At 48.3% G+C, this 17,954-nt stretch overlaps 1 protein-coding gene across 1 annotated transcript in view; it reads right to left on the reverse strand.

Moving 5' to 3' along the window:
* Nucleotides 1–17,954, reverse strand: part of LOC308171672 (voltage-dependent R-type calcium channel subunit alpha-1E-like) — a gene marked incomplete at its 3' end in the record, with an annotated part of 200,056 nt that overhangs the window by 152,012 nt on the left and 30,090 nt on the right. Inside the window, 2 exon segments of the mRNA XM_080546544.1 lie at nucleotides 7,693–7,832; nucleotides 8,638–8,743. Of these exon segments, the coding sequence (XP_080402670.1) occupies nucleotides 7,693–7,832; nucleotides 8,638–8,743 (246 nt within the window).

Here is a 17,954-nt window from a genome sequence, read left to right on the forward strand (position 1 = left end):
ACGAAGTAATAGTCTCTCAGCCTGATCAGTAGAAGACAAATTATACTGTGTTTGAAGACTCAATCTTTCTTTGTATATCTCTGGTGAAGGGGATATAGAATATTGTCTGTCCAGTTCAGATATGGAGTTCAGGAGGTTAATCTGTTCATTTTGTTTTGCCTTCTTTAACTGGGCCGAGTATGCTATGATCTCACCTCTAATGACAGCTTTTAGTGTTTCCCATAATAAAGATGGGGATGTTGAATCATTTTTGTTTGTTTCAAGAAAATTGTCAATTGTCACAGACATTGTCGAACAGAAATATTTGTCTGCAAGTAAGGCTGTATTTAATCTCCATGGTGGGCGTTCTCTTCGGTTAAGAGAGAAGGAGAGATCCATCAAGACAGGAGAGTGATCGGATTCAACTATGGTTGAATATTTAATTTTCCTTATTGAGGGGAGAAGTGATTTGTCTATAAAAAAATAATCGATCCTGGAGTATGTGTGGTGTACATGAGAGAAAAATGAAAACTCATTGCTTTGAGGAAAGCTGTATCGCCAGGGGTCCACACATCCTATCTGGGATATAAAAGTGTTCAAAGCTGCAGCCATTTTTGAAGGGGACCTAGATTTAGGGTGAGACCTGTCTAAGCTTGGGTTAATGGCACAGTTAAAGTCACCTCCCAGGATTAATGTTTGTGACTGCACATTAGGCATGGACGAAATAAGCCTTTTGATAAAATGTTCATCATCCCAATTTGGAGCATATACATTCGCAAGCAAAACTCGTGTGTGAAAGAGGGAGCCAGAAACCATAATAAATCGACCTTGTGGATCAGAAATGATATCTGTTGGAGTGAATTGTATTTTTTTGTTAATTAAGATTGCTACTCCTCTCGCCTTAGCACTAAAATTAGAATGGAATACTTGCCCCACCCAATATTTCCTAAGTCTATTGTGATCCTTGACTACCAGGTGTGTTTCTTGCAAAAAAGCTATATCAATTTTATGATGCTTAAGATGGTTGAAAATTCTAGTTCTTTTAACTGGTCCATTAAGGCCTTTTACGTTCCAGGAAGCAAAGCTCACTGGTGATCCAACATCTGTCACTGTGCTATTTGGTATATTAGCCATTTAGAATACTTGGTACCGTATGCAGGACTTGGAAGGATATAGGCTGTATACCGCATTGAAGGTAAAAGTGCAAAAAATTATGAGAAATAATAAACCAATAACCAATGATAACCCCATAGGACCCTGCACCCCCTACCCACTGAACTAAATCCTCGCCTACTCCGTGTCTGCTATGCTGCCCTCTGGTGTTGAGCAGCTGAACGTCAGTACAAAGTCTGTAATTCGACTCCTCCGTGTCTGCTATGCTGCCCTCTGGTGTTGAGCAGCTGAACGTCAGTACAAAGTTTGTAATTCGACTCCTCCGTGTATGCTATGCTGCCCTCTGGTGTTGAGCAGCAGCTTGTAACAACAGTTCTTGACATTAAACTTTAAACTAGTCTTCTCCAGCTGTTGCAGTGTTGATGCGACGATCATAGAACTCTTTAGCCTCTTCTGGTGTCTGGAACTCGAATGTCTTGTTCTGAAAGGTGACGCGGAGTCTGGCCGGGTGGAGCAGACTGAACTGAATCTTCTTGTGATAAAGAGCTGATTTGATGTCGTTAAATGCTGCTCGTTTCTTGGAAAGGGCCGCGCTCAAGTCAGGGTAACATCTGATGGTTCTGTCGTGGTAGCGCAATTCGTGCTGCCTGGCCCAACGCAGCGCGCGCTCCTTCTCCTGATAGCGAAGGAAACACACCACGAACGGCCGTGGCGGAGCACCCTCCCTGGGCTTGGGACGGAGGGAACGGTGCGCCCTCTCCAGCTCCGGTGGTTTCTCAAATACTTCCCTTCCCATAACTTCCACCAACATCTCAGATATGAATTGGATCGGGTCCTGGCCGTGTTCGCTGCCCTCAGGTATGTTAACAATGCGTAGATTAACCCGGCGAGATCTATTCTCAAGGTCTTCAATTTTATCCATAAGGAACGCGTTGGCTGTTTGTAGTGTCTCCACTGTTTTCTCCGTGGCATTGACCCGTTCGAAGTTTTCACCTGTTATGGTTTCCATCGAGACCAAGCGGCTTTGGAATGAGTTAACAGTGGTTCGCAGGGAATCTACAGAGTCTTGTAATGGTTTCACAGAGTCTCTGATCAGAGTGGACATATCTTCATAAAGGCTGGTACGTTGTTTTGCCAATTCCGAAATTAACTTCGTCATAGAGAGCGTGTCTTCATTGTCCTCCTCCGCCTGGCTAGCATTGGTAGTGGATGCAGCGGCCATTGTTGCTGCTAGTTTGCTGCTCAGAGATCTAGTTTTTGTCGCTGTATCTGGTTGTTTTCCTTTATAAATCGGCATTTCTTGTTTGAAACTGAACTATATCTTTATGCCCACAATTTGGGAGTGCTTCGTAAGAGATTAGCTACATGTACAAGTTAGAATATAAGTGAATTGTCGGGAGCTCCTCTTTCAACCGTCTTCCTTCTACATAGCCAAACCGGAAGCCAGAGCACCCATCTCTGAGTGCAGTGTTCTGCCCACCCCCAAAAAAGTGAGTGTCATCAAGAAGATGGAGAAGCTAAAACCTCAGCTAGCAAAGGCAGAGCTTTTGATAGTTTCCAATGTGTCTGGGTAAGCTGCATTGTGGAAGAATCTTGACAGTACAGTGCAGAAATTGCAATACTATGCTAGGCTACGATAGAAAGAAACCCTAACCCTCTCTGGAAGAGCTGTACAACACACGCTGTCTCAGGAAGGCCTCCAAGATCTCCAGAGACCCATCCCACCCTGGGTACGAACACTTTGCCACTATAGCAATGACAATAAAGACCATTCATTCATTCATTCATTCATTCATTCATTCATTCAAACCCGGTTCATCCCATATGCAACGTCATGTTGACCATGGATGCACCATAGATGATGCTAGCACAAGCCAACTTTCGATGCCCAACTTTTTCTCCAAAACATTACCAGCTAAGGTTAAATCGCAAGTCACCGAAAAGTGCATGGATTTCTGTTGCAAGGACATCAGACCATAACAGTCGCTGGACCAGGATTCACTAAGTTAGCACGGGAGCTAATGAGCAACACATCAACAGTTGATGCCATCCTTTTCTTGCATAGCACCCGCAAATGAACATGGAGTGGAATAGGCTATATAACTGTAAATAGTTTTGCCTGTGACTGTCTTTAGATTTAGCTAGTTGGTGAAGATTTATGAGCAATAGGCTATTTAATTTTTGTTGCTCATCTAACAGCGATACGGTGAGTCTTGTTTAATTTCTATGAGTGTTTTCCTTGTAGGCTATGCCTGAGTGATATGTTTCAGTTTGTGGGCTTATTGTAATTGTTGGCTATAAGCCAACGAGACCCCTATTATGTAACGTTATGCTTGCTATGATCAGATTCAGATCATCATCGCCTACTTTGGTAATAAGTGTGTATGGTCGCTGCTGTTGCCACCTGTTTTATCATGTTTCTGTGTAAGTCTGATTTCCAGCCAGTACCTAGCCGCTGATGTATGAATGTTTGTGTGTTACACAAAATAGATCCCACGGCAGGGTCTAGATGCGTTGAGTGTGTGTGTGTGTCTAGACGTGGAGGGGGGGGGGGGGGGGGGGGGGGGGATCGGATTTGAGGTTCGGCCCTACTCAACCTCAAGTCGTTCCGCAGCCCATGCACTATACTACACTACAGTACACTGCACTACACTACACTACACTACACTACACTACACTACACTACACTATACTATACTGCACTGCACTGCACTGCACTGCACTGCACTACACTACACTACACTACACTACACTATACTACACTACACTACACTGCACAGTACTATACTACACTACACTACACTACACTACACTGCACAGTACTATACTACACTACATTGTATTGTACTGTATTATACTGTACATTATATAATCTGCACCACAGGCTAAATCTCAAGCCATTCCTTAATTCCTCACCTTCTCTCCTCACCTACTATTCAAAATGCATTGGAGAACAAGACCTGAGATTCCTCCCCTTGGAACCTTTTCAGAAACAGGAGAGGACAGAAGACCCGAGCAATCACATGAACTTTAGCGATTGGGCCATAGGTGGTGAAATGACACACGGCTCTGACCCGACCTAGAAGCCCTCCACAAGGGGCACAAGCGCACACACACACTTTCCTCTAGATGACTCTTGGACTAAGAGCAGCTCCTCTTTGACCCGCCGCTAGACCAGACAACAGCCTCACCCAGCCTCACCCAGCCTCACCCAGCCTCACCGCTCCGCTAAGACCCACACTGATCCTGCTGCAGAATCCTACAGAGAGGATAACTGGGCAGAAATCCACACAACCGTCTGCTGTTATTTGGATGTCAAGTCAATGTACAGTGAAACACTTGTCTCCATTGTAAGCCAAGTGATGAGTAATTCTTGTAACTGGCACTGATTAGCTGTTAACAACGTTAGCTTAGCACGGAAGCTACGAGGGCCAGATAGATCTAGAGTAAATGTGCCCATATACTGTCACGCAGGATCATGTCAGGGTTCCCACACCTTCTGAAACATCAAATTCAAGCACCTTTCAAGGACTTTCAAGACTCAATTCCCTCAAACTCAAGGACCCAACACGGCATAGTTTGCGACAGATCTAGATGAGAATTTATATAATAGGAACTACCCGCTCACAGACAACAATTAAAAAGAGAGGCTTGAATGTGTGAACACTAGATGGTCTCTTGCATTCTCTACCACAGCACAGCAAAACAATATATTGTGAAATATGTGTAAAGTTAAGCAATACAGAGACTTATTTACTAGTTGAAAGTAAAACATTCTTTTTTTGAGAGAGAGAGAGAGAGAGAGAGAGAGAGAAAGAGAGAGAGAGAGAGAGAGAGAGAGAGAGAGAGAGAGAGAGAGAGAGAGAGAGAGAGAGAGAGAGAGAGAGGGGAATTCAAGCACTTTCAATGACCCATGTCTATTTTCAAAAACTTTTAAGACTTAGATTTTTTTTTCTCTAATTCACAAACTTTCAAAGATTTCAAGGAACCGTGGGAACCCTGTCATGTATAGTATACTGTAACACTGTATCTTTAACTTTTCGTATATTGTCAATCACACTCTCTTGCCGCCAGTAATGTCCTCACTGATACGACTGAACACTAGAACAGCCATGGTGGGGTCACAGTGACCCTGTGAGTAAAAGAAAAATGTATACCTTTGCACTAGACCTTTTCCTAAAATATGTGTGTTCTACCACCCAATATCCTTACATTTCCAAAATCACACCAGGATAAGCTTGTATAAAGCTATAGCTAAAGCTAAAGCTACCTAATAGTAGGTGAAACAGGCACGGCTGTCCTAGTTTAACACTTTGACCCAGAGAAACCTGTCACGCAGGTGCTGGAACAGCTGTTAAATTTGGTGCCTGTGCTAAACGGTCTGTCAACGTGACCATGCCCCTTTTATGTAAGTGGAGAGAACGGAGAGTGGAGAGGGAGAGAAAGAATCGTGGGCGTCAGGGTGAGGTGGGAAGTCAACACGCCAAAAGCGATCTTCCCTGAATAGTGTGCATGCACTTCTCTGCATACAAGAGAGCCGCCCCCCCACGCCAATAACATTTTACTTCGCTCACAACGAATAGGTCCATGGTTTGGATAAACATGTATGCATAACTTAACACAGTGCCTGAGAGGAACAAAATAACGGCGTCTGTGTGTCTCTTTTTGTCAGTCGGTCTGTCTCTTCCTCTCTTTCTTTCCTCCTTCCTCTCTATCTATCTCTCTCTCTCTCTCTCTGTGTCTCGCATAAAATTGTCAGGACTACATTTACATGTAATTTGCCGGGGTCCTGGGGGCGAAATGAAACAGGTTTTAGACACGACTGCCAATCCACTTATCCACCCACCTCTCTGCTGCCTGCACGGGCCCACCTCTCTGCTGCCTGCACGGGCCCACTGTGCAATGGAAATATACACTCCGTCCTGTGTGTATGTGTGTGTGTGCGTGTGTGCATGTGTGTGTGTGTGTGTGTGTGTGGGCGTGTGTGCGTGCGTGCATGCTTGCGTGCGTGTGTGTGTATGTGAGTGTGTGTGCATGCGTGCGTGCGTGCGTGTGTGTGTGAGTGTGTGTGCATGCGTGTGTGTGTGTGTGAGAGTGTTCTTTCAAAACCATATCAGAGCGATACAATATGATACAATATGGTTCCCTTTCACACTTCACACATGTCTCACACAGTCAGATAACATGGCATAGAGACGTTCATTTCAAATGCACAGAGTGACAACATTTCCAAGGCTCGTGTCAGGGATTGGAAATACGGATGTACTGTATTCTCGCACAAACAGGACGGGACCTAACGCGTAGCCGTCCGTACCTCCCGATCACGCTGTTCTCACGCCTTCTTCTCCAGAGTTCTGGAGACTTATACAGTAGCCAATCTGGCGTGGACTGAACTTGACGGCGTGGGGGAGAACAGGCTCAACGTTTCATTGGATGATACTTTCCAAGAAGCTTCCTCCCCCACAACGCCCGGAGAACGGTTGCTTGTTGTATGTCGTCTTTTTCTTTCTTTTTTTCCCACCCCTTTCAGTTTCAGTTTTCCACCCCTTTTGTAGCTACTTTTTGCTCTGAAGGAAGTCAAAGACTTCAAATACCTGGGCTCATGGGTCAACTCATCCGTGCAAGACCTTAAAGTTAGGAAGGCGCTTGCATGGAGGGCCCTGAACAGCATGGCCAGTGTCTGGCACTCCAACCTCCCACGACAAATCAAACTCAGCTTCTTCTATGCAACAGTAGAGTCCGTTCTCCTATACAGCTGTGAATGCTGGATCCAGAAGCCTACCGTGGAGAAGTCCCTAGATGGGTGCTACACCAGAATGCTGCGTGCTGCAGTACTTAACATCGATAAGAGCGGGTCACCAAGGATAAGCGAGAAAATAGCAGTCAGGAGAATGAGGCTGGCAGGTCACTGCCAGAGACACCAGGAGCTGCCAGCCAGCAAACTGGTTCTGTGGGAGCCAACACACCGGCATCAATCAAGAGGGTGTCTCACACTAACATACGTGGACGTACTCAAGAAAGATGCAGGAGCGGAGAGTACCGGCGAGCTAGCCAGGTGTATGGAGGATCAGGGAGCTAGCCAGATGTATGGAAGATCGGGATGACTGGAAGCGCCGATGGAGGGCTCGTCCGAGGACGACCTAGTATTTTGCGAAGGGCTTCCCAGAACTAGGAATACCTGGAGTCAATGAGGTTAGCAGTTAACTTGGCACCTAACTACCGAAATAGTGTGTGTTTGAATTGGCACCAACGAAACCCCCCTAGGAACATGAACACAGCTTTGAGGTCACAGAGAGGAAAGACCTGCCAGAGCTGTCCCTCTCTTACTGAGCAGACTGGACATGCTTTACTGAACTTTATGAGTTTACTGAGTTTACTGAGCTTAGGAAGTAGGCTAATTTACAAGGCGGCCAACTAGTGGTCGTTGTGTGTAAATAGCAGCTTAGCATTGTAAAGAGGCGTCTCTTTTAGTAGGCACCGCTGTTCTAGTGTTAAGAGTGGTTGAGCACAACTCACATGATCCAGTCTGTCCATCTATTAAAAGGCCTGGGTTGGACTGCGAGGCAGCGTAGCTAGGCTAGAGGAAGCTCCTCTACTGACCCGCTGAGGACCACGATGAAGTCCATGACGTTCCAGCCGTTCCTCAGGTAGGAGCCCTTGTGGAACATGAAGCCCAGGGCCACCAGCTTGATGCCCGCCTCGAAGCAGAAGATCCCGATGAAGTAGGGCTCTGTCTTCTCCTGAGAACACACACACACACACGCACGCACACACACACGTTATATTAGGATACAATATCAAAAACACTCAACATTCATGTTCTGTGTGTGTGCGGCTGTGTGTGTGTGTGTGTGTGTGTGTGCGTGTGTGTGTGTGTGTGCGTGTGCGTGTGCGTGTGCGTGTTCGTGGGTGTGTGCGTGTATGTGTGCGTGTGTGTAGGCACTAGCTACATTCACATGAAGTCTACTGTGTGTCTAGTGTAGAACAGAGGGGGGGTGGTTCTAGTGTAGAACAGAGGGGGGGGTTCTAGTGTAGAACAGAGGGGGGGGTTCTAGTGTAGAACAGAGGGGGTGGTTCTAGTGTAGAACAGAGGGGGGGGGTTCTAGTGTAGAACAGAGGGGGGGTGGTTCTAGTGTAGAACAGAGGGGGGGTGGTTCTAGTGTAGAACAGAGGGGGGGGGGTTCTAGTGTAGAACAGAGGGGGGGGGGTTCTAGTGTAGAACAGAGGGGGGGGTTCTAGTGTAGAACAGAGGGGGGGGGTTCTAGTGTAGAACAGAGGGGGGGGTTCTAGTGTAGAACAGAGGGGGGGGGTTCTAGTGTAGAACAGAGGGGGGGGGTTCTAGTGTAGAACAGAGGGGGGGTGGTTCTAGTGTAGAACAGAGGGGGGGGGTTCTAGTGTAGAACAGAGGGGGGGTGGTTCTAGTGTAGAACAGAGGGGGGGGGGTTCTAGTGTAGAACAGAGGTTCTAGTGTAGAACAGAGGTTCTAGTGTAGAACAGAGGGGGTGGTTCTAGTGTAGAACAGAGGGGGGGGGGGGGGGTTCTCACCAGTCTCTTGGCCATGGGCGTCTTGTCTTCCCCGGGGAGGTGCTGCTCCAGGGCCAGGACGATGCAGTTGGCCGTGATGGTGGCCAGGATCATGTACTCAAACGGTGTAAGGGTCAGAGTTAAGGAACGCAGCCTTTTCTTTTTCCCGCACATTTTGTACACAAGTGGTAAAAAATGTGTAAATGGACTGACTTATATAGCGCCTTATTCCAAAGCTCTTTACAACGGCCTCTCATCTCAATGTCTCACACACACATTCACACACCAATGGCGGCAAGCTACCATGCAAGGCGCCGGCCCGTTCACTGGGAGCAATTTGGGGTTCAGTGTCTTGCCCAAGGACACTTCGACATGTGGCCAGCCGGGGTTCGAGCCGGCTATCTGCCGACCTTGCGATCATTAGACGCCGGCTCTACCTCCTGCGCCACAGCCGCCCCATACACACAACAATATCATGTGACCAACACCGATGAACGACAATAAGTCGAACCTCAGTCAAACATAATATGTTGAAAAATACTTGATTCTATTTGAGGTACGCTTGATTTAGCTTATAGTTGACACTTTTGGAACTGATTGATTAATTGTGCGGTATTTGTCCAAATTTGACATAATGTATTTGACACTGGTCTGGGGTCTGTAAACGTGACAATCATGACGGATGTGGAACGATGGATGGATGGATGGATGGATGGAAGGAGGGATGGATGGAATCGTTTGAAAATAGACTGGAAACCAAGCTGTCGGAGCGAACACAGTAACCATGGCAACATGCTTTTAACTGTAACGGTGCTTGGTATGAAAAGGGGGAGGGGTCCCTTCAGCCTGACACAGACACACACACCCCCACCCCCCCCCCCCCGCAACTCTCATACTGGAGCACTGGAACACACATATCACTGCTGTTAGCTGTCATACCTAGTCTGAGCATAGAAATAGTGTGCGTTTAGGATGCCCATATGTAACAGTGTGTGTGTGTGTGTGTGTGTGTGTGTGTGTGTGTGTGCGCACGTGCGTGTGCGTGCGTGTGTGTATGTGTGTGTTGGGGAAGAGGGCTGTGCGTGCGTGTGTATGTGTCTTGGGAGTGGGGGAGGGTGTATGTGGAGCCTGTCTGTGTGTGTGCTTGTGGGTGTGAGTGTTGGGGGGGGGGGGCGGAGTGCGTGTGGGTGTGTGTGTTGGGGGTGAGGGAGGGTGTGTGTGCTGGGTTTGTCTTGGCTATCGTAAGAAGCCCCACATGAGCCCTCCCCTCCTTCATTATTAATCTGCTGCCTTGAGGTAGAATGGTGTCATCAGCCCACTGAGGAGGGAGGAGGGAGGAGGGAGGAGGAGGGAGGAGGGAGGAGGGAGGAGGGAGGAGGGAGGAGGGAGGAGGGAGGAGGAGGGAGGAGGGAGGAGGAGGGAGGAGGGAGGAGGAGGGAGGAGGAGGGAGGAGGGAGGAGGAGGGAGGAGGAGGGAGGAGGGAGGAGGAGGAGGGAGGAGGAGGGAGGGAGGAGGGAGGAGGAGGAAGGAGGAGGAGGGAGGAGGGAGGAGGAGGAGGGAGGAGGGAGGAGGAGGGAGGAGGAGGGAGGATGAGAGAGGAGCATGGGGCCTCTGGGACCTGCAGTGACTCACATCCACCAGACCACATCGCCACGACTGGAACTAGTTGAAACTACTTGAAAAATTTGCCTAGATATTTTTTTTTACATTTTGGGCATTTTGCAGATGGCATTTATCGAAAGCGACTTACAACAAATACATTTGAATGAATTAATGAATGAATGAATGGTCTTTATTGTCATTGCTACAGTACAGGTACCAAACAACGAAATTTAGGAGGGGTGGCTCCCCTGGTGTTAGGAAAGGAAAAAAAAACACTTTTAAAAAAATCACAAGAAGGGAAGGAGCTGGTTTACATAAATAAAGGCTATGTACACTATCCACTATACTATACTGTACAGATAGACGACTAGGGTTGTCATATTGCACAATAGTGTTATTGCACATTTATTTAAAGTGTCGCAGTTTGCAGGCTTGAAATGTACATATTTGTGCCTCAGCACTACACCTGATTTTTTCAGTCCAGCAGCTGCCATCAATCCGTCCAGACTGTCCAGGGCCCAGAACCTAGGTCTTTGCTGTGTTCAGGGCCTGGACGGCCCTGTGGTAGAAGCTGTTCTTCAGTCTGTTTGTCCTTGCGGCCAAGGTCCTGAACCGCCTTTTCGAGGGCAGCCGGGTAAAGTGTTCGTACCCAGGGTGGGTTGGGTCCCTGGAGATCTTGGAGGCCTTCCTGAGACAGCGTGTGTTGTACAGCTCTTCCAGAGAGGGGAGGGGGGCGCCGGTGATCTTCTGTGCTGTTCTCACGACTCTCTGTAGCGCATTTCTCTCCGCGGTTGTGCAGCTGGAGAACCAGTTGCAGATGCCGTAGGTGAGGATGCTCTCCACTGCGCCGCGGTAGAAGGTCACCAGTATCTCCTGCTTGCTGTGTTCCTTCCTGAGGACTCTCAGGATGTATAGCCGCTGTTGTGCCTTCTTGATGGTGGCTTTTGTGTTGTCCTTCCAGGTCAGGTCATCCCGCATGTGCATCCCCAGGAATCGGAGGGTTGAGACTCTCTCCACGCTCTCTCCGTTGATGAGCAGGGGCTGGATCTCGGACTTTTTCCTCCTGAAGTCTACGATGATTTCCTGGGTCTTTGACTTGTTCAGCAGCAGGTTGTTAACCTTGCACAGCTTGCTCAGTTGCTCTACCTCATCCCTGTACGCCGCCTCGTCCCCCCCCGAGATGCATCCCACCACGGTGGTGTCGTCTGCAAACTTTACGATGGAGTTGCTGGGGTGGACGGGGGTGAAGTCGTAGGTGTAGAGGTTGTAGAGGATGGGGCTTAGCACGCAGCCCTGGGGGGACCCAGTTCTGAGTCTGAGGGCTGTGGAGGTGTGGGGGCCCACCCGCACCCTCTGGGGGCGGTCGGTCAGGAAGTCCTTGATCCATGCACATATAGAGTGTGATAGACCCAGGTCTAGTAGTTTGGTCACTAGCCTGTCTGGAAGGATGGTGTTGAAGGCGGAGCTGAAGTCCACAAAGAGCAGTCTCGCGTAGCTGTTTCCCCTCTCCAGGTGGGATAGAGTGGCGTGGAGAGTCGTCGCGATGGCGTCCTCTGTGGACCTGTGGGCTCTGTAGGCGAACTGGTATGGATCCAGGTTGGGCGGGAGGCGTGTGAGTATGTGGGCCCGGACTAGTTTCTCGAAGCACTTCATGATGATTGGTGTGAGTGCCACCGGGCGGTAGTCGTTTAGGCAGCTCACCGTGCTTTTCTTCGGGACTGGGATGATAGTTGAGGTTTTCAGGCAGGGTGGGATGGTGGCCTGGGACAGGGACTGGTTGAAGATGTTGGTGAAAACCCCGGCCAGCTGGTCGGCGCAGTCCCTCAGCACCCGTCCCAGGACGCCATCCGGCCCCGAGGCTTTCCTGGGGTCCACCGCCTTCAGCACGCGTCTCACTTCATGCTCTGTGAGGGTGAGGCTGCTGAGAGCTGGAGAGAGTGGTGTTTGTGTTGTGGTTACCTCCGTTCGCCCCTCGTCGAACCGGGCGTAGAAGGTGTTCAGCTTTCCCGCCAGCAGGGGGTCGTCCTCTGCGGCTGTGAGCCTGTTGGCTCTGAAGTTTGTCATGTGCTGAACCCCCTGCCACATCCGCCTGGAGTCGTTGCTCAGGAAGCATTCCTCAATCTTCTCTCTGTGGTCTGCCTTGGCCGCTTTGATTCCGCGCTTTAGGTTAGCTCTGGTGGTGCTGTACAGCGGTGTGCTCTTCCCTGCGAAGAAGGCGTTGTCCCTCTCGTTGATCAGTTTTTGGACCTTCCCAGTCATCCATGGCTTCGTGTTGGGGTAGACCCGGACCCGTTTGTCCACGGTGACTGAGTTGGTGCAGTTCACTATGTGGTTCAGAACCGACGACGTGTACTGTTCCAGGTCCTCATGCTCATATTCCTGCCATGGGGTGTCATTTAGGCAGATCTGCAGTGGAGCGGACCCTTCTGGCCAGGTTCTGACAGTCTTAGTGGTGATGGGAGCACTTTTCCCCATGGTAGTGTATGCTGGGATCAGGAGGATTGACACATGGTCAGACATGCCTAGATGAGCTAGCGGACTAGCCTTGTAAGCACGTTTGATGTTGGTGTATACCTTGTCCAGTGTTTTTTCTCCTCTTGTTGCACATTTAACACGCTGATAGAACTTGGGTAGTACTGCCTTCAGGTCGACATGATTGAAATCTCCTGCTATAATGTGAATTGCCTGTGGATCTGTGCTTTGTTGACCACTGATGACGTCATATAGCCGCGCCAATGCTAGGCTACCATCCGCGCTAGGCGCAATGTAAACAGATGTTATGTACACCGCGTTGAATTCCCTCGGGAGGTATGTGGGTCGGCATTTAACAGTCAAGTATTCCAGGTCTGGGGAGCAGTGGCTACTTACAGTTTTCGTGTTTAAGCACCAGCTATCCTTCGTCGATATTATGAGGCCGCCTCCGCGGGACTTGCCGCTGAGCTGCGTGCGGTCTGCCCGGTGGAGGGTCCGTCCCTCCAAGCTAATCGCGGAGTCCACGATAGTTTCATTTAGCCAGGTTTCAGTGAGAATAATCACACAGCTATCTCCCACGATGTTATTTTTGGCAACTTGTAGTCTCAGTTCATCCATCTTATTCGTCAGGGACCTGACGTTGGATAGGAACATACTCGGCAATTTGTCTAAGTAAGTGAATCATCTATCCACCAGTGATAGCAGAAAGAAGTCATATACACTCAGGCCAGGGGCCATTGGCAGTCGTCGTGTTAGAAGAAGGAAGATCTTTTTTTTTTTTTTTTATGACACTGGGGAAACAGTAAAGGGGAGTAATAGACGTCAAAACCGTTACTGGATTTGTGGTAGTGTTTGAGAGCGAACCTGGCTGCAAACTGCATCAAAGGCTAGCACACTGCGAATGGTATCAAAATCCCAGAGAATGTTGTTAAATGTAGCTGTTGTTGTCATGATATATCCACAGGCGCATATTATGTACAGTGAGATCAACTATCTCTCGTCAAATCTCCTTTCAATGCAATACCGTATCAGGTGACCAGGGTTCACCGGTGGATGATCACCACGCAAATCCACAGAGGGCCTCAACTCACACTGACTCTGTACAACCCAACATGATTATGACTTCCTGTTGGTCACCGGTACCTCTCATGAAGATGCTGACCTGACCACACACGACCATGACCGCATGACCATGACATAACCACACTCACCTCTGTAACACACAAACAAACACACACACACACCTCTGTAACACTCACACACACACCTCTGTAACACACACAAACACACACACACACGCACACACACACACACACACACTCACATACACACATCTGTAACACACACACACACACCTCTGTAAGACACACACACACCTCTGTAACACACACACACACCTCTGTGACACACTGACAACTCTGTAACACACACAAACACACACACACACACACATACACACATCTGTAACACACACACACACACACACACACACCTCTGTAACACAAACACACACCTCTGTAACACACACACACCTCTGTGACACACTGACAACTCTGTAACACACACACACACACTCACACACACACACACCTCTGTAACACACACACATACACACACCTTTGTAACACACACACACCTGTGTAACACACACACACACACACACACCTCTGTAACACACACACACACACCTCTGTAACACTCACACACTTCTGTAACACAAATACACTTGTGTAACACACACACACACACACACAGACACACACACACCTCTGTAGCACACACACACCTCTGTAGCACACACACACCTCTGTAACACACACACACACCTCTGTAACACACACACACACACATCTCTGTAACAAACACACACACACACACGCACCTCTGACACACACACCGCTGTAACACACACACTTCCGTAACACACTCACACGCACCTCTGACACACACACCTCTATAACACACACACACACCTCTATAACACACACACCTCTGTAACACACACACACCTCTGTAACACACACACACACACACCTCTGTAACACACACACACCTCTGTAACACACACACACACCTCTGTAAAACACACACACACCTCTGTAACACACACACACCTCTGTAACACACACACACCTCTGTAACACACACACACACCTCTGTAAAACACACACACACACCTCTGTAACACACACACCTCTGTAACACACACACACCTCTGTAACACACACACACCTCTGTAAAACACACACACCTCTGTAACACACACACACCTCTGTAACACACACACACACCTCTGTAACACCCACACACACACCTCTGTAACACACACACACCTCTGTAACACACACACACCTCTGTAAAACACACACACCTCTGTAACACACACACACCTCTGTAACACACACACACCTCTGTAACACACACACACCTCTGTAACACACACACACCTCTGTAACACTCACACACCTCTGTAACACACACACACACCTCTGTAACACACACACACACCTCTATAACACACACACACACTTCTGTAACACACTCACCCACCTCTGTAACACACACACCTCTGTAACACACACCTCTGTAACACACACACACCTCTGTAACACACACACACCTCTGTAACACACACACCTCTGTAACACACACACATCTGTAACACACACACACACCTCTGTAACACACACACCTCTGTAACACACACACACCTCTGTAACACACACACACACCTCTGTAACACTCACACACCTCTGTAACACACACACACACCTCTGTAACATTCACACACACCTCTGTAACACACACACACACCTCTGTAACACACACACACACCTCTGTAACACACACACACACACACACACACACAAATATACAAAGCCCTTATATACAAAGCCCTTAATGGCCGAGGCCAAAGTACATTGCTAATTCCCTTGTCAACTATGTGCCCTCAAGAACACTAAGATCATCTATTCATAGCTTTCATGTGACGTCACAGCATAGTGGAAACGCCCACCTGACGGGCAAAAGGCACTTTTTGCGGGCAAAACCCACGGGCAAAACCCACTTTTTGCGGGTTAATAACTTTGATTCTCCGGGGGTTATGAAAATAATTCCAACGTGTCCGGAAAGAGGAGAAGCCAGGGAATCCAAAAGTTTTTGAATGGAGTCGATCCTCCACTCCTATCACCGTGGACACAGCAAGGAGCGAATTCCCGGATATAAATATTCCCTCGCCCCGCTAACAGCGGGAGTTGGGAGTTTCGTCCAGCAGCGGTAGAACTCCCGGTTGATCGAGTTTCATATTAAAAGTATATCTTCTCGGGGTGTCAGCGCGGTGGTTAAGGGCTCAAAATGACCGTATACTGATGGTGAATTTAGCAATAATAGTCTTGTGTTTGTACCACCTTCATAACCGGTGTTATTCACGGACAAAGCCGGTCAAGAAGGCACCTTTTGCGGGTTAATAACTTTGATTCTCCGGGGGTTAGTAAAATAATTCCAACGTGTCCGGATAGAGGCGAAGACATGGAATCCAAAACTTTTTGAATGGTGTCAATCCTACTCTCCTATCACCGTCGTGTATCTTGATAGTTCTTCATGGGTGTGGTGGTCTAAATAGTAGGCAGCCGGTAAATTGCGTCCACTCACCATGTTGAGCGATGTTGCTATGATACTTTTTGCCCGTCAGGTTGGTGGTTGCTAGGGAAGAAACCACGTGACTGAAAACTATGAATTGCAGGTTTATTAGAGGTTCCCAGCAACAGTCAGAAGAAGATCGGGAGCGCAGCCTTTGCCAACTATGCCCCAAAGCTTTGGAACACAGTACCTTTTAGTGGAGCAGATAAGGTAAAAATCGTTCACTTGTGGATAAAAGCACCAACATTTTACTGTGTGTACCTCATTTTTAAAGATGGCTGCCATTTTGGCCATTCTTAACCATAGAATCTCGTTGTCAAAGCCGATTTTGATGATTCTGGTGTCGAATTACAGGTTTTTAACTATGGAAAACACAAATTCATTCATCAGAAATCCTCTGCCAATCATTCAGATTTGTTTCAGAAGTAATGTGAAAAATATGCCTAAACACAACATTATTTCAGCAAAACACCGTGAGATGGTGGTCTGACATCCATGTTGAAATGTCAGCGAGATATGCAGAGACACGGTTTGCCACGTGTAGATCAGAGGGGGGGGGGGGACAGGAAGAGTTGAGTGTCATCTGCGTAGCTGTGGTAGGAGAACCCATGTGAGGAGATTACCGAGCCAAGAGACTTGGTGTAGAGAGAGAACAGTAGGGGCCCTAGGACAGAGCCCTGGGGTATCCCAGTGGTGAGGGTTCGTGGAGAAGACAGCGAGGTAGTCTCTCTCTCCGCCAGGTAGGAAGAAAACCAGGAGTGTGCGGTGCCAGAGATGCCCAGTTCTGAGAGGATGGAGAGAAGGATCTGGTGGTTGACTGTGTGGAAGGCAGCAGACAGGTCCAGGAGAATGAGAACGGAGGAGAGGGAGGAATCTTGAGCAGAGTGGAGGGCTTCCATGACAGCAAGGAGCACAGTCTCAGTGGAGTGCCCAGCCTTGAAGCCGGATTGGTGGGGGTCTAAATGTTCCATCTTCCGGAGATAGTCAGTTAGTTGTTTAGATGTAGCGCGTTCAAGGGTTTTGGAAGGGAAGGAGAGAAGGGATACCGGTCTGTAATTGTGGACAGATGATGGGTCAAGGGTAGGTTTCTTGAGGAGAGGCTTGACTATTTTAAAGGCCGCTGGGACAGATCCTGTGGATAGGGAGGAGTTGATTACGGTGGTAAGGTAAGGAAGGATCTCAGAGGAAATGGATTGGAGAAGAGGGGAGGGGATGGGATGGGATCGAGAGGGCATGTGGTTGCCCGCTTGGATGTGATAAGTGTGAGAATCTCATCAGGGGAGAGGGGGGAAAAAGATGATAAGCCAGAGACCGAGTGTCGAGCAGAGAGTTTGGAAGGGGTGTTAGCAGCGTTGGTAGGAGGAGGGGAAAGGTGCTGCTAATGTCGTCCACTTTTTTTTTAAGTAGGTGACAAAGTCATTGGCAGACAGGGAGGAAGGAGGAGGGGGAGGAGGTGGATTAAGAAGTGTGGAGAAAGTGGAGAACAGTTTTCTAGGATTAGAGGCAGAAGAATGTATTTTGGAATGATAGCAGAATGCTTTAGCAGCTGATGCAGAGGAGGCGTAGTTGGAGAGGAGAGAGTGATAGAGGTTAAGGTCATCAGAGAGGCCAGTTTTTATCCATTT

Source organism: Nansenia antarctica, assembly GCF_963989245.1.
Source record: "Nansenia antarctica genome assembly, chromosome: 16".
NCBI classification, from domain to species: Eukaryota; Metazoa; Chordata; class Actinopteri; order Argentiniformes; family Microstomatidae; genus Nansenia; species Nansenia antarctica.